This window comes from Beta vulgaris, chromosome 5 (genome assembly GCF_026745355.1).
Source record: "Beta vulgaris subsp. vulgaris cultivar EL10 chromosome 5, EL10.2, whole genome shotgun sequence".
Lineage (NCBI taxonomy): Eukaryota > Viridiplantae > Streptophyta > Magnoliopsida > Caryophyllales > Amaranthaceae > Beta > Beta vulgaris.
The window spans coordinates 3,334,947-3,356,890 of record NC_079206.1 but is presented as its reverse complement, the minus strand read 5'-3'; the positions used below and the strand labels follow the sequence as shown (position 1 = coordinate 3,356,890).

At 37.5% G+C, this 21,944-nt stretch overlaps 1 protein-coding gene across 2 annotated transcripts; it reads left to right on the top strand.

Annotated features, from left to right (window-relative positions):
- Positions 1-1,968: 1,968 nt before the first annotated feature.
- LOC104892234 (uncharacterized) lies at positions 1,969-21,586 on the top strand. Of its 2 annotated transcripts, XM_010678102.4 has the most exons (9): positions 1,972-2,310; positions 5,441-8,089; positions 8,166-8,269; positions 10,584-10,653; positions 11,225-12,007; positions 12,494-12,696; positions 16,860-16,980; positions 20,259-20,465; positions 21,170-21,586. In XM_010678102.4, exons 1-9 carry the CDS (start codon positions 2,149-2,151, stop codon positions 21,308-21,310), a joined length of 4,440 nt encoding a protein of 1,479 aa, XP_010676404.2. In that variant the 5' UTR covers positions 1,972-2,148; the 3' UTR covers positions 21,311-21,586. The 2 variants fall into 2 exon arrangements, with proteins under 2 accessions (XP_010676405.2, XP_010676404.2); XM_010678103.4 differs by lacking the exons at positions 16,860-16,980; positions 20,259-20,465; positions 21,170-21,586 and having other exon boundaries at positions 1,969-2,310; positions 12,486-12,695.
- The last annotated feature ends 358 nt before the right edge of the window (positions 21,587-21,944 follow it).

The window sequence follows — 21,944 nt, the reverse complement described above, 5'->3', positions numbered from 1 at the left end:
TTTTGGGCTCTACCTCCCAAATCTTTAACCAACTAACCTAGTTGACATCCAATAAGACCACCATCATTCATCAATTGCAATGAAGCATTAGACAGAATAGAGGAAAATGAAAGTTTACCTACTAATTTCTGTAACATTCTATATTTTGCTCAAATACATGGTAAATTTAATACTAAAATCAAATTCAAAAATCTCATGACAAGGCAACCATTAAAGAAATTGTATATGGAAAAATTGAAAAAGATAAGGATGAATTATGAAATAGAGAAAGAACACATAACTTACCTGAAACAAAAGGAAGCTAGAATTAGAATTAAATAATTTCCCTCTAATAATTGGCGAACAAGAACCGCATATGTATAAGTGCTTCTTTTTTTCATTAGACTAATAAAATTTTACAATCTAATTTTTTTCCTCCTACTCTTTAACAAGCTAAAATCCCTAGTAAAATAGAAAAATATTGGACTAATAAAGCTATTCTTAAAAAGTATTATAGATCTCCAAAACTTTCTTTAAACTTTCACTTAAAATTCTTGTATGCATATAAACTTCAGTAATATGGAGTATTACGGTTTCTTCCCAACAAAGGAATTTTTGGTGATTTTCTATGATCTCTCAATTGAGATACTTATCTCAAAGTATATCATTAAAATCTCTTCAACTATGAAAAGCTTTTGTTATTCATGAGTGTGACATTCATGTTTCTCAACCTTTACCCGCAATGAGACCGCATAACGTAGAAGAGAGAACAAGGAGTCTCGTGCCATCCTTAAAATTCCTTTAACATGGATCTTGAGAAGTTATTAGCATTGTACTATCTCTATTTCTATTTAATTTACAAAATTTGACTTTTACGTTGGTCAACGTAAAAACATTGACCATCACATCTTTAATCAAGAATAAGTAATAATTATCAAAAATAATATGTTTGGAAACTTTATGTTGAGTCGAATCTAACAAGATCCAAGTGACTAGATTTTCTCTTATGTAACGCCACAAACAAGGTCAAGTATGTGTAAATAGTTTCAAAGTAACAAATACGTAGATTAAAAAGTAATAGAGGGAGTACTTTATAAAGAGATTACCATAAGTCATAAACAAACTACAAAAAAGCTTTTCCAAGTGAAACATACCCAAAATATCTAAAGTTTGGAACTACTATACTACGAGGATATAAAAATATTATCACAAAAAAAGTCTTTTCGTTGCATAGAGTTTTAGTTGGTAATCTTCAATAGTATTTAGAGAAAAGTTAACAAAAGTGAACCATAAACAACATGTTTAGATTTCAGATCTACTGCAACTTCACAATACATGATAACAAATAATCCATATAATCCACCTGAACATATTTGGATTTTAAGCAAGTATTGCTCAATCAAAACTCAAATTATCTATCCAAAAATACCTTGAACAACATAATCAAAATAACCACAACCCATGCCCCGACTAGACCGGTCCGTTTAGCTACTCCTCAACTTGACCTTTGTCTAAAGAACATAAAAATCTTGTAAATGCCATCTAACTTATTTAGTAAAGTATTAAAAATTAATCGAGAACAGTATCCAAAACCTGATATACGTCACCATCCACAACACTTAGGCTATGTTTAGTTCACCTGAAATTTTCTGATCTGAACTTATTTTTTCTGATCTGATCTGAACTGATCTGATTTACAAGATCTTATCTTTTATATTTTTCTCAATATATAAGAAAAAATGTAATCATGTGGGTCTTGTTTGATTCGTCTCAATGAGTACTTTATTAATATTCAATTATTATAATTTTTACTAATATGTAATGAAAGATATTTAATAATAATAATAATTTTTAAATATAAGCATGATCTGATCTGAACTGATTTGATCTAAACTTATTTTTTTCTGATCTGATTAGATCTAAAATAAGCAAAAATAAAGTGAACTGAACATAGTCGCTCAATTAAACCAAAAACAAAGACCCCGCCCACACCAAGCAGTCGATCACCCAAGTCCCAAACCTGCAAGTCTGCAACCACTTCAACAACAAACAAAATTCAAACATTACACGAATTACACCCCAAATTGACAGTCAGCTCGTATAACTCTATTTCATCAAACTCATTCACGACTCCGGAGTCGATGAGATATAGCTAGTGATTACGGGAAGATGGCGATGAAGTGTAGATCGATCGTCGGAATTTGGTCGGAAACTCCACCATCTCATCGTATTACAGCCGTCGCTGTTATCGATGAACCTCCGTCTCTTTATACCGGTGCCTCCGATGGCTCAATCGTCTGGTGGCATCTCTCCACCAATCTCTCTTCTCCCGTGAGAGCTTCTCTCTCTTACTCTCTTACATTTTGAAGTCTTTCTTGTGTCTGATGAAATGATCAAGTTAATTGAATGCTACACTTATTCACTTCAATTTTTTTGTTTTGTTTTAATGAACTTATTTTGGTTGAAAATGAGGTTGTATTTGTTCGGATTGCTAATCTGTTGGATAATTCCAAGTTGTGAATTACCTAGAATCCTTGAAATGATGTAGCAGCCAAATTAGTTCACTTGTGTTAAAGTGTTAGTGCTATGTATTCTACTTCTGCAGTGGAACGAGCTACAACATAGAATCCTTGAAATGATGTAGCAGCCAAATTCATAAGCATCGCGTGGACATTAGTTGGCTGATGCATGATTTAAGTGAGGGTTTGAGCAATGTATGCTACGACTGGTGTGGTCATTGGAGATAGGCAAGCTTCCTTAGGAGGCTTTTGGATGGAGTAGGAACAGGAAGAATGTCAGCTTTGGTATGAGTTTCAAGGTTGAGATGGCTTGAAGTTGAAAGGAAACATGGTTTCATGAAATCTCATATCTTTTGACAAAATGGTTTTATGATAGGAACATAAAAAGGTATGTAGCCCTTTTGTGTAGGAAGATAATGTTTAAGAGCACATATGACTTCTCTAGGAAAAAATGATCAATTTGAAGTTCAGGGTTGTATGTCAAGGCCAAGCAACCAAAAATCTCGAGATGATAATAGGCGGCGGAAGCTAGTCTCAAGTGCAGTTCTGTAGAATCGGAGATCTGGAGTAGGGAGTTTATTTATCAAATGCACTAGAGTCATTTCACAATCTACATAGTATGAAAGTGAAATTCCAGTATGAAATTTTAGGCTGTTGCCATATCCATTACATGCTCGTGCTTCCTCTCCACCCTTGGATTTGTTGTGGATTTTTGGCGCCTAAAGCTTATGTAAATTGCCATGTCTATCAAAGAATTTTTACATCAAACTCAAGGGCATTGTCTGGTCTACTTGTTGAAGTGAGTTAGAACAAAATTAAATAACTTCCCGAGTATTGAGATTTGTTATATAGTAAATTCACCCATGTAGCTCTTGTGTGGTCATCAACTATTGTGAGGTGTGTTTATCCGTGATATGTTCGTCATATGTCAATGTAAATCACTTCAAATGACCTTAAAGCAAATAGATAGGAAAAGGTAGCTCCTGTAAATTTCAGCATAGGGAATGTAAAACATACTCAATTATGTTGTTGCAAATAGGTTTAAATCAAGGAATATGTTTCAACCCTTATGCCCCACGGAAACTAAGTTGATGTTGTCATATCGAAGCTTCTGTAATAGCAGAGTGGCAGGTGGTGGTTACAATGTTGTTGGGTGATAAGCTTCTTGCTGCTCAGGCATGTTGGTTGCTACACATGCTTAAAACTAACCATGGTTATTGGACGGGTTGGTGTGGCTTAATACAAGTTGGACTGATAGTGGGTCACCTTGTTAATGGGCCAAATTAGGTCAAGCTTTGAGGGTCAATAGCGGGTGATAATGGGTGGACCAATAGGAACAAGGAGATAGGAGAAAGAGAGATGTGGGCACATGTAAGTACCAAACCATTCAAGAATTTGTCTCTACCTTATTTTTTCTGTTCTAGAAAATAGTTGGCCTGCAACTTTGGCCTTGGTGCTGTCCATTGCAGGTCCTGCCCAATAAATCCTTCTCAAGTTAGCCCTACCCTTATGCCCAATGGGCTACCCTGTCCATTAATTAGGCCTACTGGCAAGCAATGTAAGGTAGATTTCTGGATGAATTCACATAGTGGTGAACAGGAGTACTAATTGTAGTATAACCCTTCTCTGGCTTTTGCTCTGGCTATGCCCTTGACAGCATTGGTAGTTGAGTTCAGTTTCACACAAGAGTTTGGATAGAAGAGTAGCTCACACTTGTTATCTTGAACAAGTTTGTGGACAGAAAATAGGCTATGCTTAGAGTTTAAAGCGTGAAAAACTTTACCAAGGGCAAGAATTTTGTGCAAGTGGACAATGTCAATAAAAGATATGGCGGTGGTTTTGCCAGTTGGCAAGTTGATTTTAGATGGCTCTTAGCAGGAACTGATGTGGATAGATTGAGTAATAAGGTTGTTGTATGGTTAGAGGCCCTAAAGTCGGTGATCCATTACTTCACTAATACTCTGAGGCGATGACACCATGTTGGAGAACTGACAAGTCTATATCTTTATCAGGTCTCATATCCTCTCTAGACTGACATTACTAAGCTCAAAAGCAATTTCATTAGTTGTTCAAGCTGGGATATAAACATAACATTTCCACTTTCATTCGTATGAGCAATCCTGGCATCCTAGATCCACTAGTTCTGTTACTGTTCCATTTTGTCTTGTGTCATTTTCACTAGGTTTCACTCGTGCTTACTGTGTTTTTATGTTTAGTATGCCATTTAGGATAACCCACAACTGTTCAACAAATTTCACCACTATGGAACCTAACTCCACAAGCTGTACATGTTTCTTTCTATCAGATAAACCCTTACTAACATAGAAAATACTTATTTATCAATATTGCCTAGATTTTGGCAGTTGTTAAGTGATGCATTTAGGTTTGTGTCTATATGCAGGATTTTCATGGGTTCTGGACTCTGGGTCTTCCCACATGCTTTATACTGAAGTGTATAATCATATATTGAAGAAAAGAAAAGATCTAGAAATATGGGTAAGGAAAGAGTGGAATGAAGAAAAGAAAGATAAGGCTTGCAATGTCACTCTTATTTACTCAATCCAACTTTGCATTTTGTGGCTCTGATACAATATTGAGTTCAGTGGGATTGATGAAATGCAATGGATCATTAGAGCAAAAGAGCAACTGCAGACAGTGAAATATATTTCATATCATAGGAAATAGAAAATGTTTTTTTTTTTAATCAAATCTACCTCAGTTTCAAGGCCACACTTGGCTTATATTCTACACTGTAGGCATGACCAACTACTGCTCTTTTTACATAAATCATGAAACCACTCTAGTACACTACTACATGAATTGAGATTTTCTATTCTTCCCTTGATACAATTCAATGCTTACTATTCATGGAAGTATCATTTGGGCTTACTAATATAGCATATTTTGATTGTAACTAGTTTCTGTAACTTGTCTTATTGCAGAAGATTAATCCTGTTGCTATGTTATGTGGCCATGTTGCACCAATAGCTGATCTTTGTATTTCTTATCCTCTTTTGGCTTCACTAGATGAAAAAGTCGATCAAAATAGAGGTGTGGGGTTCAACAGTCTGCGAGGTGATCAGGCTGCATTAGTAAGTGTGTGCGGTGATGGTGTATTGTGTGTTTGGAGTCGAGCAAGTGGACATTGTAGGCGCCGAAGAAAATTGCCTTCTTGGGTAGGGAACCCGTTGATTGTTCAGGCATTGCCATCAAATAAAAGATATATTTGCGTGGCTTCATGTTTCATCGATAGTACATATGCGACCGATCCTGATTATGTGGATTCAACTGAAGGGAATGAGGTCACTGGTGACGAGGAATCTTTGAACAGAAAAGCACCCAAGTGTACTATCATTATTGTTGATTCCTATTCCCTCAATATCGTGCAAACGGTTTTTCATGGGCAATTGTCAATTGGCCCATTAAAGTTCATGGCCCTAGTCGAGTCTTTTGATGACAACCAGAAGCATTCGGCCCTTATAATTGATTCATTTGGTAAAAGTCAGTGTATTCCATTGGTTAAAGATTCTAATCTGGACAAGGAGGGTAAGCTGCATCACATATCCTCTCTTGTGAATACAGCTACACCGAGTAATGGGACTTTTGAAGGAGGGGTGGTCATATGTGTTGCCACTTGTGGGCCTTTGTTAGGATTAGTGTATAAAACCAGGTGCATCTTTCTTCTAGTTGCTACTGCTGCTGTAATCGGAGTCATTTCTCTTGAAGATAATAACCATATGAATGGAGCCAATTGCACTCTGTCATGTGTCAGTGGGGGCGTGTTCATCTCTCCTGACAATACTTGTATTTCTGAGTCTGAGAAAAGTCATATTATCATAGGATTAAGATTTTCTTTGTGGGATGATAGAGGATCAGCAACCATATATGAATTATCATTTGTGGATGACACTTTCAAGTATGAGGTTGTTAATGAGGTACCTGCCATTGCTTGTCCCATGGATGTCATATTGTCGACAAAGTTTGTTCAGTTGAGAGAATACTTTCTTCGAGTTGAATCAGATTGCTTTCAAAATGAGGATCCTCCATTGTGGAGACCTCATGTTACTATCTGGTCAGTGCATCAGACGCTTGATGACCATGGGAACATTGGCAAATTCTGCAGGTTATGGGGAGAAGGGGACTTTCTTGTCGATTGGGTTGATAGGTCAGTTGGGAACTTTGAGGCCTCAGAGCATACTTCCAACGGAGAACCTGCTCTAGACGAGCGAGTCGCTGGGACTTTTTATAAAGATAATTTCAAGTGTACTGCAGTCCAAGAGGAAAGTATTGTCTCCTCGACAATGGTTATATCTCTGGATGCTCGAACTCCTTATGCTATTGTATATGGTTATCATAGCGGTCAAATAGAGCTGGTCCTGTTCAACTTCTTGGGGCATAAAGTAGATTCTGATGGTGTAGATCTACATCCTGAGCTGGAGTCTCAAGGATCCAAAAAACACTTTCTGGGGCACACTGGGGCAGTCTTGTGTTTGGCTGCACATCAGATGGTAGGTACTTCCACTGAGCGGGCATGCAGCAAATTTCTATTGTCGGGAAGCATGGATTGCACACTTCGTGTATGGGATCTTGAGACTTGCAATGTAATAATGGTGATGCACCATCATGTCGCCCCTGTGCGCCAAATAATCTTATCGCCGATGCAAAGTTATCATCCATGGAATAATTGTTTTCTCTCTGTGGGTGAGGAATCTTGTGTTGCCCTTGTGTCTCTTGAGACTTTGCGGGTCGAAAGAATGTTTCCGGGACATCCTAGCTATCCTCTACAAGTTGTTTGGGATGGTGTGAGAGGTTATTTGGCTTGCCTTTCTCAAAATGAGTCGGTGGCATCAGGTACAAAGGATGCCTTATACATTTGGGACATAAAGGCTGGTTCTAGAGAACGAGTCCTGCGCAATGCAGCAGCTCACTCAATGTTTAACAATTTTTGCAAAGGTATGGGCATCGGTAACATCTCTGGGCATTCAACCAATTATAATACCTCAAGATCTTCATTAATTCTTTCATTGGCAGAAGATGGAAGCTCTTTGTCATCGTCATCTGATCTGGAAAATAATGTGTCTATCTCATCCAGTGAAGTAATAGAACGCAGCATGTCTTCACTCAATAGTAGTAGTGCCAGATATTTAAAATCTAGTAAAAGAATCAATGACAAGCTTCCAATAAGATGCTCTTGCCCAATTCCTGGAATTGCGATCCTAGGTTTTGACCTTTCGGCTCTGTTATCGCCTGATGTTTGTAGGGATATTGAAGGGAAACACTGGAATGCTCCCTTATATGGATCGCAGACATTAATTAGTTCCCAGCAACGGACTGCATACCGTGATTCTTCCGAGCAAGGAAAATCTCTGGTTATGTTGCAAGATAACCAGTGCGCTGATGCTTTGAGATCGTGCTTACTGCAATTTAGCTTGTCGCTTTTGCATATGTGGGGTGTTGATTTCGATTTGGATCACTTACTAATGAAAGAAATGAATGTAAAAAGATATGAAAACGTGATGTCAGCTCCTGGTTTGGAAGGGGATGGAGGATCTATTACATTAGCATTCCCTGCTTATAGTTCTGCTCTTCAGGTGACTTGATGTTTCTGTTTATATAAGATTTTCTACTTCTTATATAGCATCCTAAGCCCCAAAATTAACTTGTCAGCTTTGGAAATCATCATCAGAATTCTGTGCAATGAGGTCATTGACTATGGTGTCCCTTGCTCAGAGCTTGGTTAGCTTATCCCACTCTTGTTCAGGAGCCAGCAGGTAATGCAGTTCTAGTTTTTCTGCTTATGGGGTAGAGGCAACTTGTCTATGCACTTTATTGGTTATTTTCTCTGTTGATTTGCTGAGCTGAAAATTCCAAAATATTCAATAGGTATTTTAGATGGAGAAAATGACGTTTCTTATTATAGTATTAATTCTATGCTATGCTACCGAGACTCGTATATAGGGGTCAGATACAGATAGATATCCTAGTGTCAGACTCGCCAAGGGTAAAATTAGTGACACTTATAACTGGACATGGCTGTAGGGACATGGCTTACTGATTTGCAGTACAAATATACTCAAGAATAACCTGAATGTAAATCAATAAACTTATACTATCAGGAATGAGGGGGCTAAAGCCGATAAAATTTCTTGGTTTAATGCAACTCATTTATAAAATCCTCTTGGATCACACATATAAATACCACTTTAACATAGGACCCAGTCGCAGCCTTCTAAACTTAAAGTTGTTGAGAAGAGTGGAGAGAGAGATTTCCTCTCAGTTGTTGCCTGAATAGTAGTACTACTTAATTAAGAAAATTGCACTCTTCTAAGCCTCTGTTATCTCCTGTCTTTACTTGTGGCTCAGGCTCACTGCGGCATGATGTGTCTGACACTCTGACAGCAAGCTCAATTCTCAGTTGTGTGAGTATAAACTCCATAAGCATATTCTTGTTTCATTGATACAAATGTCGCAGTGAATAGGCCAAGTCACACTAAAATTGTTAATATTTATATACTTCCTGTGTATTTTTTTAGATGCTAAGCTTGCATAGTATTCGCTCCATTTTTTTAAATTGTTACACTTCACTTTGGGGGAGAACCAAGGAAATTGTGCAAAAAACAAGGAAGAAGTACAATAAAAGAATGTTTGGTTTTGGGAAATGTAAAAGAAGCATTAAAATAATGTAGGAGAGAGAAATATAGGGAAGGTGGGAAGGTTTTGGGTGGATTATTAAAATGGGTGGTGGGTATATGAGGTGGAAAAGTGTGAAAAGTTGTGATAGGTTACTATATAAGGAAAAAGTAGAAGTGTAACAATTTTAAAAAGCGGACTGAAGAGGGAAGCGTAACACTTTATAAAAACTGAGGGAGTAATTGTTATTCACCAACTAACCTTGTTCAATTTGTTGTTCCTTATGTATAAGAAATAACATAGTCAATTAGGGTCTTGTTTGATTCATTTTAATGCATATTTTCATAATATCAAATTTTTATATTTATTCACTATGCATAATTATAAATATTATTGATCAAAGTAATGCATTGGATAGCGTGAAAACAAGAAGTGTAGCAACTAAAAAAAACAGAGGGAAGTATATATTATGTAAATTTTCTTTCCTCAGAGGTGGTTATGAATTGCATCATTTTTAGGCGACCTGTTGCATGCAGAACCGAAATGTTTTTTTTTTCCTTTTCTTTTTTAGTGGGAGAGATAAAAAGGTGTTTTGCAATATGTTATAAACCTCCAAGAGAAAATGCTTATATTTTAGCCCACTTCTCCATGAAAAATAACAAATTCTAAATGGAGATGTTACATTTTCTTCTTTATCTCCAAACGCAATTCTCCGTGGAAATGTAAAGTTAACATCCACTTATGCATGCATTTTATGCAAGGATAATAAGGAGAAAAAGGGAAACAAGGACTAGAAAGTATTATTATTGGAGAGTTCAGCGTCTAAAACATATGAATATATTTTCTGAACACCTGAATGACCTTTCCAAAGGGAGGGGGGAGGGGAGAGCCTGCATTTCACTAGTGAGCATGACCTAGAGTTCATGTTCACTTCCTATTGTTTCTAATGTAGAACTGGAAAAATAAGAGGAAGATCTGTGACAGTGAACTTAGGAAAAATATCTACTTAAGATGCAAGACAGAACGGGTTCAAGTGAAAATTTTGTGTATCATTCTATCTTAAACATAAGCAGTAACCTATACATATTTTAAAGGGCCTTCTACTTCCTGCTGAAACTATTAAGTAAATCAATGATTCACCCCCAATTTTCTCCTAATTCTCACCAATTACATCACTCAAACTGCACATAGTCCAATTCTCTAGAAAAAAAAAAGGAACAGGAAACAGAAAACAAAAGGGAAGGAAACAGCAAGATAAAATTAGCCCTTTCCCTCATGGAAGTTGGAAACAGTTCTATGTGGCCACATAGCATTTCTGTTGCATGTTGGATGTGCGTCATTGGGCATTACTTAGTACTTATTGGTTACAAATGTTACAATCACTTATTAGTTCCTCTTTACAGCCTTATCATTATCCTGTTATCATCTTATCTAATTTCTGTATCCTTGATTCAGTGCTTTATCATCATTCTATACGCGTAACTTCGCGGAGAAAGTTCCTGACCTGAAGCCTCCTTCCTTACAGGTTTGTGTGGCCTGCAGATAGATCCCTGATTGAACATACATGCATATGATCTCGTGTTTCTTTATTTAATGGTTTTAATGTATGTCATTATGTGCAACGGTTTGTTTGAATTCTGCCTTTCTTCTCTTACCTCTTTTGCAATTCTTTTGTTCCTTAGATAATTTTTCTCTTGGAAAGAGTTATAGAGGCTAGAGCTGCTCTTTTTCAAAGTCATTTGAAGCAGATCTCCTGTTAGCGAGTCTGTTAGGCCGGAAACTTGTTAATCATATACAAAGTTCTCTACACTGTCTCTCTCGTGCTAGAACTTTGAGGATCCAAGTAGCTATTTTTCCTGTTCTGCCTTTGATTTCAGAGTTGCTTGTATTTTTCTTTTGCCTGGCAAGTCTTAAGCCTCTTGGCTAATTGTAATTGTAGATAACAAGGGTTTGAACATCAATCTTTTGATTGTTACCTTCCTTAGTCAACATTTATTCTCATCTGGGTAAAAAGTTTATTTAAGTAGCTCTTGTTATACATATTTCCTTGGCAAGTTTCTCATTGATCCTGAAATATGTAGTTCATTTAATTGCAGCTATTGGTCAGCTTCTGGCAAGATGAAGATGAGCATGTTCGTTTGACTGCCCGGTCTTTGTTTCACTGTGCTGCTTCAAGAGCTATTCCTCCACCCTTGTGTTGCTTGAGAACAGTTGAACACTTAAAATTTGTAGACTCTGTAGATCAAGTGGGTGGAAGTGAACTGGAATATGAAAAAATGACAGAACGTCCAGACATTCAAGGGGATTCTCGAGCGGGAGAAGCTGGTATACTGAAGTGGCTGGAATCGTTTGAACTGCAGGACTGGATCTCTTGTGTTGGTGGAACAAGCCAAGACGCCATGACATCTCATATTATTGTTGCAGCTGCTCTAGCTGTTTGGTATCCAAGTATCGTGAAAGCCAGCCTTGCCCTGTTGGTTGTGCATCCACTGATTAAACTAGTCATGGCCATGAACGAGAAATATAGTTGTACAGCTGCTGAACTCCTAGCTGAAGGCATGGAGAGTACATGGAAAGCATGTATAGGTTCTGAAATCCATGGTCTCATTGGGGACATCTTTTTCCAAATAGAGTGTGTAAGTGGTGCTTCTGCCAGTATATCATCTGTGGCTGCAGCTGTACCTCCTAAACTTCGGGAAACTTTAGTCAGCATTCTTCTTCCAAGTCTAGCATTGGCAGATATACCTGGCTTTCTGACTGTAGTTGAAGGTCTTATCTGGTCAACAGCCTCTGACTCACCAGTTCATTTAGTTTCCCTCATGACTCTCATTAGGCTCATGCGTGGATCCCCCAGAAACTTAGCGCAGTATCTAAATAAGGTCTGTGATGTCACTCTTTTGTCTATAAAATTGTTGGATTCAATAGGTGACTGTAGGCTTTAATGCAATTTGCATATCTGGCTTAATAATAGGTGTGTGCAATGGTCAATTGTCAATTAAAACGATTGGTCGTCGTCCTTACCTAGGATATGGTTTCTGTTTTCCCTCGAAGGATCGCAGAAGTGAGGACACAATCTGTTAGCTGGGTTGGAGAAATATTAACTACTTTTTATATTGAGGCTACTGCTGGAAATATGCATGGTTTGCAACTACTTTTACCTGCACTTCATTGAAATTGCTTTTTTTTAGGATCATTAAAAGTAGCTAACGGGATGATTAATTCAGTACAAGTTAAATCGATGTAATTATATCACTGCTAATGAGTTTACTTTTAGAATTCTATATTAGAAACAAATAACGATGATGATTATTTTTTCTGTATCTGCTTATACTTTGCATGGCTCTGACATTTGGACAGATGTGCAGGTGGTCAACTTCATCTTACAAACAATGGATCCTGCCAATTCAGTTATGCGCAAAACTTGCCTCCAGAGTTCAATGGCAACTTTGAGAGAAGTTGTACGTGTTTATCCAATGGTTGCTCTGAATGATACTTCGACACGGTTGGCCGTTGGAGATGCTATTGCGGAGGTTAACAATGCAAATATCCATGTTTATGACATGCAAAGGTATGAGAGCTTACCTCAGATCATCAAACTTTTATTTATTTTCTTGTTGTGAATATTCTTGAAAGGAGGACCAGCAGTTCCTAAACAATAGTGAAATTAAATCCTTGTCAATCTCATTGGACACTGTAGATCATCCCAAGTACTATTGATAAGTGAACTGAAGTTTGAGATCTACTTCATGGGTCCACTTGCTGCATGAATGTTATTTTCTGAGACCAATACTTCCTGTCTGAAACACTCGTGAAGACAAGTTTTGTTATGACGGCGTGCACATCTCTTCTGAAAAGCCAAACTCATCAATGCTTTCCCTCTGATTTAAGTTCTGGAAACCAAAAGAAGTTGCCAAACTCCTTGCTTTATGAACACTTGCCATGTACCAACAGCTCAGAAAATACGATTTGCCCTGGATTGAACTTTTTGACCTTTTTTCTACTGAAGCCAATCTATACCATCTGGCTGAGGTTAATACAAGGGACTAGTGCCATAGATAGGTTGTCGTTTGCTTCTCCCAGTGCCACAAGGTTTTTCTGTTTCTCAAAGGTAAATAGCCCTGATAAGGGTTGTCATAGTTAGGAGCCTCTGTGGCCAAAGATTGTTCCTTTGAGCCCAAGCTTATAGAGGCTTCTACTTCACATTTTGCTGCCATCCCAACATGAATCGACAAATTGAACATTTTCCACTTCATCATTGCAATTCAAGTATTTGGAACACATGTAACAGTGAACATAGTATGCTGCAGCGGTTAACGGGTTATGTTATTGTCCTCGACTATACTTATGACCTAAAATCAAAGGAAAATAGAGCAGGGCCTTAGAATATTTGATGCAGAATATATCTGTATGAAGCAAGAAGTTAAAACCGTTTATCAAGCAGCTCATATATTTCATGAACATCATTAAAGAATGACTGGAGGTGCTGGAATGCGTAAAGGCCTAACCTGATAGCCGGGAGTCTAAGACCTAGAAAATGCTTCTAGGATATCATAGCCAATGGAAGTCCAAAGGCAACTTCCAGTCCTTTTGTAGAAAAATTTGTTTGGCATGGTTTTCAAGGTAGTTTTCCTTACAAAGGGATATCTGGGGAGAAGTCACATGAAAAAGCTAGTTTAAAGCATGGAAATGAAACTCGGTCGTTCCGTTACGTATGAACTTGTCGTTTTGCAAAGTGCTACTCCCTCCGTCCCATAATATAGTGCTTGTTTCTCTCTCTTGAGGTCAAACTTTTAAATCTTTGACTTAATATTTTCATTAATGTTTACAAAAAACATGCTCATGTAGGATCTTGTTAGGTTCGTCTCAATGTCTACTTTCATAATATCAACGTTTTATATTTTTTATTAATACGAAATGAAGAAATTGAAGGTCAAAGGTATATTTTGAGTTAGGGGTGGGTTGTAAGTGGATTGGACTCTATTGGACTTTGCCAAATCCAAATCCAGTCCAATGTTTTTTGGACTCGAGAAATTGAGTCCAAGTCTGATCCAAATATTTTTTGAGTCGAGTCCCATCCGATAATTCTTTCTTGAGTCCGAATCCAGTCCAGTCCGATTATTATATATTTTTTTCCTGGATTTAGATTCAATGATTCACAACGCTTTCTCATAATTTAATTTGAATAATTAAGCTCATTATATCCATTCCGTAAACTAAGTCACATACATTCTTTTAATTTATATATATAACTATTATATATATATACATTATATATAAAAATATTAAATATATATTATATATATAATACTTTTTGACTGGACTTATTGGACTCCAAAGGGGTGAGTCCGAATCCAGTCCGAAAATATTTGGACTCGAAAATTTGAGTCCAAGTCAAGTGCAAAAAAATTTCAGTCCAATCCGATAAGTTTGGATTGGACCGGATTGGATTTTGGACTTTTCGTAGTCGGCTTACACCCCTATCTTGAATACCGTGCATAAAGGAAACAAGCACTATATTATGGGACGAAGGGAGTATTATTACATAACGCTGAAAATCACGTCTCTCTTGTAGTGTTGTCCGTTAAGTAGAGGTGCCTCGTCATTTTAAAATGTTTATTTCTTGTTACATCTGTTTCTTGTCAGTCGTTATATAAATAATAGGAGGGGGAATGGGCATTCAATTTTTAAGTAATTATTCATTTATTAGGTCTATAACCAATCATATGATGGGATTGGTCATATTATGTTGAAGGAATATATTTCAAACTAGAAAAATGCAACTTTGAGGTCAGAAATCCCTTCCACTTGTTTAGATAGAGAGAAATGGAGAGAAAGGAATGGGTGGGAAAGAAGGGGGGAGATAGGCAGGGAGAGTGAGACAAAATACTCTTACACTAGAGTAAATGGAAGGCGTAAGATCTGGTCCCTTGTTTGGATAACAATCTCAATGGGTGGGGAAAAAGAGAAAATAATTGGGAGGAAACAATTTCTGTCTTTCTTCAGCAAAATCAATTCCCTCCAAAATCGTAAGGATTTCTCTTATATGCTTATACATCACACCTTGATCTTACATAGCTCTGCCATCAGTAGCTTGGATGAATTGATTGGGAGTCTGCTAGCTTCACTCATTTTCAATCATCAAACATAGGGATCATTGTTGACCACTTGACCCACACTTGAATTGCCAATGAACAGTAGTTGGCATAGCATCAAGATGGTGTTAGGAATACGTATAGCAGGTGCTAACAAATCAAGCAATCGAATTATAATAAACAAGAATGAAGAAATTAAAGCAATAAAGAATACAAGAAGATTTAACGTAAAACCCTTGAATGGGGAGAAAACCACGAACACTGCACTAGAACTTTGAATATGAGATGATGATACAACATACAAGGAGAATTTCTTAATCTCTCTAAACTCCCTAACCTTTCTATAGGGTTCTCTAGTCTCTCTATATCTAAGAATAATAACCTCTCTTCAACTTGTCTTGGCATAAAACAATAACAGCCTCAGACATATTTATATACTAGGGAAACAAATAGAAACCCAATCAAACTAGGTCTTCAAATTGAAACATGTAAAGAAGCCTCAGGCAAGGCCCACTCCTTGGGCGCACAATCCCGTGGGCGCGGGGAACGAGCTGTGGGCGCAGGGAACAAGCTGCAGGCGCGGGGTAAACCCTGCGGGATGGCAGCAAGCCAAGTCTCAAAGACATGCCAGGCTGCGGGACGCGGGTAAGCCTGAGGGCTGCTGTCCTATGATGCTCGTCATTGCCTCCTCGCATCGTTGCCTCACTAGTACACTGCAAACACAAACACACCAACACATGAAGCTCCACACACACACCCCATCAATGCCAAGACTTCCATTTACCATCGCCACACCATACCCAACAGAGTCAGACCCGGCTCTTCTATAGCTGAAAGAAAACAGTGTAAGCAACTCCAGAGTGAATGGGGTCAGTGGACTGCTCCAATAAAACAACCATGAAACAAGTCGCATCTTCCAAATAAAAAGAGTGATTGAGTTGGACACATTCATGAGGGGCATTAGCTACAAGTCCTCCAACAGGATCAAGGACATTTTCCTGCCCTCCCAAATATTATCCAAACAAGGGATTATGGATCCTTCCCTTTCTCTCTATCCAAACAGAATGTTAATGTGAATTTTTCCAAAATGAATTATGCCGCGTTAGCGGCGATCCATTCCATTCATCCGTTACAAGCTGTTTCCATGACAATGCGATCATAACCACAAACGTGACTGTATCCGAAATAATTTTCCGCTGTTACAAGCTCTGAAAGACAATATCATATCCAGCATGCACTTTCCAGTCATTATTTCGAGTGCCCTTATTCAATACTTCACTGCTTCAGTCAAGTAGGATGTCTACACTTGCTCTTTTTCCATTAGGTAATTAGTCAACTCTTCAACTTGCATGTTGTCTGCTGCGAGTACTGTGGTGACAATCAACATGTAGATGCACATGACTGCTGTGCTAATAAATAAAGATAGAATCACTTTAGTATCTTAGTAATACATTGCATGTTGGACCTTGAGACAGTAAGATGGATTGGTGTGCTGAATTAGTATCTAAGTAATATGGGGCTCTCTCTATAGTTTATATGAATACATTTAAGCTGAGATTGAGAGTATATGGCTCCATACCATCTCTGTTTGTGGGGCTTATGTCAGTTGAACATGACCTATTTTCTCTATTTGCTTTAGTGTCACAAAAATCAAGGTTCTCGATGCTAGTGGACCCCCTGGAATTCCAACATTGCTTTCTGGAGCTCCTGAAAGCGTCATTTCTGCAATTTCGTCATTGACCTTTTCACCAGATGGGGAGGTAATTTTTCTGGCTCACTATTTTCAACAATACAGTTCTTCTTCTGATTGGTTCTTGATTAGTTATATTAGTCAAGTTATTCAACAACTATGGAGGTAAGTTTTGATCTACAGCATTTATATAATTTAGTTATCAACCAGTTTCAGAAGCTTGATCAGACCCATGCCTAACTTCATTGTCCAGCTTATTCACATTGTCTTGCCATAAGTTGCTTTTTTATTTAGCATTGGTTTCACCGCATTAGCTAAGTTACTGTACCTGGTTGTCCTAATGAATTTGTTGGAAAGAAGTGCTTCCATCTGTTTCATACTTCATCAATACAAAATACTTGAACACTTTGACTTTGATACTTGCAAAAGCACAACTTTGATCACTAATTTCTGTAATTATATGTTTTTAAAATTACTTATAAGTTGATATTTTGAAATATACATGGAGATCAATCAAACAGCTATGTATAATAACATTTGCTTTGAAACGGAGGAAGTATGTAATGTCTGCCACATGATTAATTTTGATATTACCACCCTTGTTTGTCCCATTCAATAGAGATTCAATAGATTTACAAACTGAAAATCATCTTCCCCTCTACGTCTCTTCTCTAAATGCCTAGTTTTATAGCAATTTAGAGGAAGTTTAATGGGTTCTCAAGCGGTTTCCCTTGGTTTCCTAAGTGCATTATATGCGGTTGGACCAAAGGTGACATCGTGAGAAAAGCAGCCTCCATTACGCGAAGTATATCTCATTCCTGTGATCGAGGATGCTGGGAGATCAGAACTACGCAATACTCACTCGATGACCAAAAGCTTCCTTATATACTTATATCCATATGACCATATATTGCTTTGCCGACATCATTTATGTATGACATTCAAACAATTCTTTATTGACACTTCCTCATGATTGGGAAGAAGACTTAGTCCCCAGACTTCAAGAACATATTTCATTTGATAAGGTCAATTTCCAAGGGCATAAGGAGATTCTCTATAGGCATCATAAGAGTAAACAACCTTGAAATTCTACAATGAATTGTCGGGGGATTATTAAGACGCCTTGAATATTCTATAATGAGTCTTTGGGAGATTTGTGTTGGAGACTGTTGAAACTCTACAATGAATCATGGGAGATTATCTTGGTAGCCTTTAAGATTCTATGACACGTTTTGAGAATATTTCGTCTAAATGATACCAACTGAAAAGGCTCGATGAATCTTTTATTGAAAATGTGATACTTGGCTAAGGTGTATTTCGCCTTTCAATGGGTAAAATTCATGCCAAAAAGCTTTTTAAACACTAATAGAGAAGTATTATTAGTAAGTCTCCACTAGGATCCCCAAGCATCCTCTAAGGTTTTGCTTTGAATCTGTCTTAGGCTCTTAGCTGTATGAACCAGAGATGATTTTGGGCTCAAATATATTTTTTAACCTTACTTCAAAGGCTATTACTCACCTGGCAAAGCCTCCATAGGACCATACCCTTGAGGAATTTTGAGAGAAAACCAAATGCATCTCTCAATGATCAAAAGTATCTCTATATCACACTATCCCATTTTGGTTTTCCTCACAAAGGTGACAATTAGATATTTATCTTCCACCCGATCGAGATATAAGAGGGACGCCATCTTACTAGTACAATTAAGTGATTCATCCTGGGGTCATAATGCACCATTTCAAGGCAATAGGATGCTTGGCCAATAGTGGGTTTAGGTGATAATGGAGGGACTATGGATCTATTTTATGTAAGACTTGTAAGATGTTAGATGATTGATGCCTAATGCATATTGTTATGCTCTATCCTTTTGGGATTCATGGTTTCTCATTTATTAAATGTCTAAAGTTTGAGAAAGCAATGTTTAGTTGGGGAATTTTTAGGAAAGCCATGCAAAGTATTTCTAGGCCTAAGCCTGAAGTCTGTGAAAGCAAAGCTAGTAAGGGAAAGTCTGGGAAAAAGCCAAGCAAAGTCTTCCTAAGCTCAAAGCAACTTAGGTGAAGTCTATAAAAGCCATACTTAGATAGGCAAAGTCTACGAAAAGTCGAAAACCTAGGCCAAAGCTATGATTATTTAACAACCTTAGGAAGACGCTTACTATGAGAGATAGATAAGCTGAGAAAAGCATCACAAGGGTTCTAACAGTTGGAAGATTTTTTTTCTTTATGGAGTCTTCTGGGTTACTGACTTACTGAGGTGAGATGCAATTAGCTTTTTATCATTTCATCCCATGTATCATTGTCTCATAGTGGCTCTGCATATTGTTTTATTTATGTTGTTCTGCAGGGTGTGGTTGAGTCATGACTCATGAGCACCTGCCTTTTTTCTCCATTGATAGTGTTTCTGTAGTTATCTGTGCCAAATGTACCTCTTTTTGTTTCGTACAACGTTAGCATCACTATGGCCTATGTCTATGACGACAGACTTGTTCAGTGTTAAATTAACAGTAAGAATAGGTAAGAACCTAAAAGATCAGAGTGGAAGGCAATAAATACAGCAGAAACAGATGTGGACAAATGCTTAACAGTTGTGGCTATAAAGCTATGAAACTCGAAGTCAATCTAGGTGAAGATTATGCTTTAGAGTTATGCTTAAAAAGCTATGGAAGCTGAAGTCAAGCTAAGATTATAAGTAGCAAACTTCCTGGGATGGGACCTTTTGATCAGAAAATCACAACAAAGACACTACATGAATCCACACTCGATTACCAGTGTCCGATTCATATCACCACAATTTCACAGTTTCCGTTAGCCAACCTTTAGATTCGACTTAAAAATTCATATATAGCCTCAACTTTTAGTTTCCCTGCCATTTCGACATCCTTGTTCGTGATAATTGTCTTCATCCTTCCTGGATTGAAGGGAACATGAAAAAGGAGCAAATTGGCTTATAAGAACATGAGATAATTGATGAGTTTCAACTCTTAATTTTACATCTCGCAGATGGAAACTATTAAAGGATTTCAATTCAAGTAGAAATTAGGACTTGAGGGTAGTTCTGTGTGATTTTTGAGGTCGGGCATGGTTTTTTGGTTGGAATGGGTTTTTTCCATGAAATTATCTGGCTTGATGAGATGTGACTAGCTTCATATCACTTCATCTCATTGATCATAGAGGCTTCTGTTCATAATTTTATTTATGTTGTTCTCCGGGGTGTGATGGGTCATGGGTGCCTGCCTTTTTCTCCATTGAAGGTGTTTCTGTAGTAATCTGTGCCAAATGTAGCTCCTTTTGTTTTATAACACATTAGCATCACTGTCAACGTGCTTTTGAATCATGTTATTACTGACAGGGCCTGGTTGCTTTTTCGGAGAATGGTTTAATAATTAGATGGTGGTCATTGGGAACTGCATGGTGGGAAAAGCTCAGTCGTAACTTTATTCCCATCCAATGCACTAAACTCATATTTGCTCCGCCATGGGAAGGCTTCTCACCTAATTCTTCCAGGGCAAGCATAATGGCAAACATTGCAGGACATGGTAGACAGTCAAAATCACAGGTATTCTTTCAACTTGACATTATTTTCAAATGTACTGTGTTGCGGCCTTCGGCATTAGTATGGAGTTTATAGGTAGCCATTTACATATCTATCCTAAGATTCAGAGTTAAGCCATCATTGCTAAGTGAATGTACATGGGTCAAGTTGCTATATACTGAATAAAAGTAGGGGTTTTTTTGTAATCAAACTGTGAAGGACAACTGTAATAGGGTGCTTCGTAGTGAACTGAGCCAAACATGATATGTGCAGTTTCAGAAGTTTCTTAACTTTATCAGTCCCGTGTCTTGTTTCCGTAGGTCATGTTCTGTAAACATCAGATATTGCTCTTTGCTCAACTAATATATGACAGTTCTCTTGTTTATGTATGCTCCGCTAAACTACTCATTAAAGAAGCTCAAGAGATATGACATGCAATTTGCTCTAATTGTCATTTCTGGTCCCTGTTGTTGACCCTAAAATATTATGTAAAGAAATTAAAAGAGCTCTTGGTGGCTTAATTTTGCTCGAACTTTCCTACGTTTAGCTGTATCTTTCACAGGTTTAGTATTAAGTATTAACCTTTTTTAGCCCTCATTCATGCTTGGAGATGATTGCACATTTAATTGCTTCACTGGGCTTCCTTACATTTGCTCATCACACACTTCAAATGATAGAATTCTTAAAGTGCAATCTCAAACATGGTATCTTCTCTAATTTCAATGTAGGTGCACGCACAGCCGAGTGATGTGGACAGTTTAACTCTTTTGCTTTACAATCTTGACCTATCCTACCAGTTAGAGTGGGTTGAGGATCGCAAGGTACGTCTGATGAGGCATGGACAAGAGTTAGGGACTTTTCTGTTGTAGCTTAGACAGAAAGCTGCAATTTTGATTCTGGTCGATGCATCCTTTAATGCAAAGATTGACCTTAATGACGCAATAATGGCTCCTCCTGTAGGCGATACGTTTGCACTGTTAATCTGGAAGGTCTTACTGTTCCATCCCGGAATGTATAATGCGTAAATGAGGCTGCAAAGTCTAATTTAGATCGTTGAATGCGAAGATTGATAATGTTATACACGGATTAGACGTAATGAAATTTATTTAAAGCAAAAATCCATTTGGGTTGAATTTGCATTTGTATATCTATATTGTTTGCCTTTCTTTGCTTTTGGATCTTTATTTCAAAATAATTAGTTATGATTGACTTTTGTGGCTGAAAGATAAATCTAGAAAGCATAATTTAACATTGCAGTAGGTAGTAATAACTGAAGTAAAGGTGAGAACCTTGTATGTATTTTTACAAGAAACATATTAATGTCCATGCGGATGAGTTCTTACCGAGTTACCCTTGAAAATTCTATTGTGCTTCTAGGAGGTACGTTGCACACCATGCACCTAGTAAATTTGTTCTATTTTCGATAAGTAACTAGTTATTAGGTTCGGGCTATACCCCGGGTAAGAAAAAATTTCATTTATTAATATAATACTTTATGATAAT

Excerpts from the sequence above, each read along its gene's own strand:
- LOC104892234 (XM_010678102.4), top strand. The coding sequence starts at position 2,149 with ATGGCGATGAAGTGTAGATCGATCGTCGGAATTTGGTCGGAAACTCCA. Across the intron at positions 12,008-12,493 it reads TAGCGCAGTATCTAAATAAG|GTGGTCAACTTCATCTTACA; the intron begins GTCTGTGATGTC and ends ACAGATGTGCAG. Across the intron at positions 20,466-21,169 it reads GTAGACAGTCAAAATCACAG|GTGCACGCACAGCCGAGTGA; the intron begins GTATTCTTTCAA and ends ATTTCAATGTAG.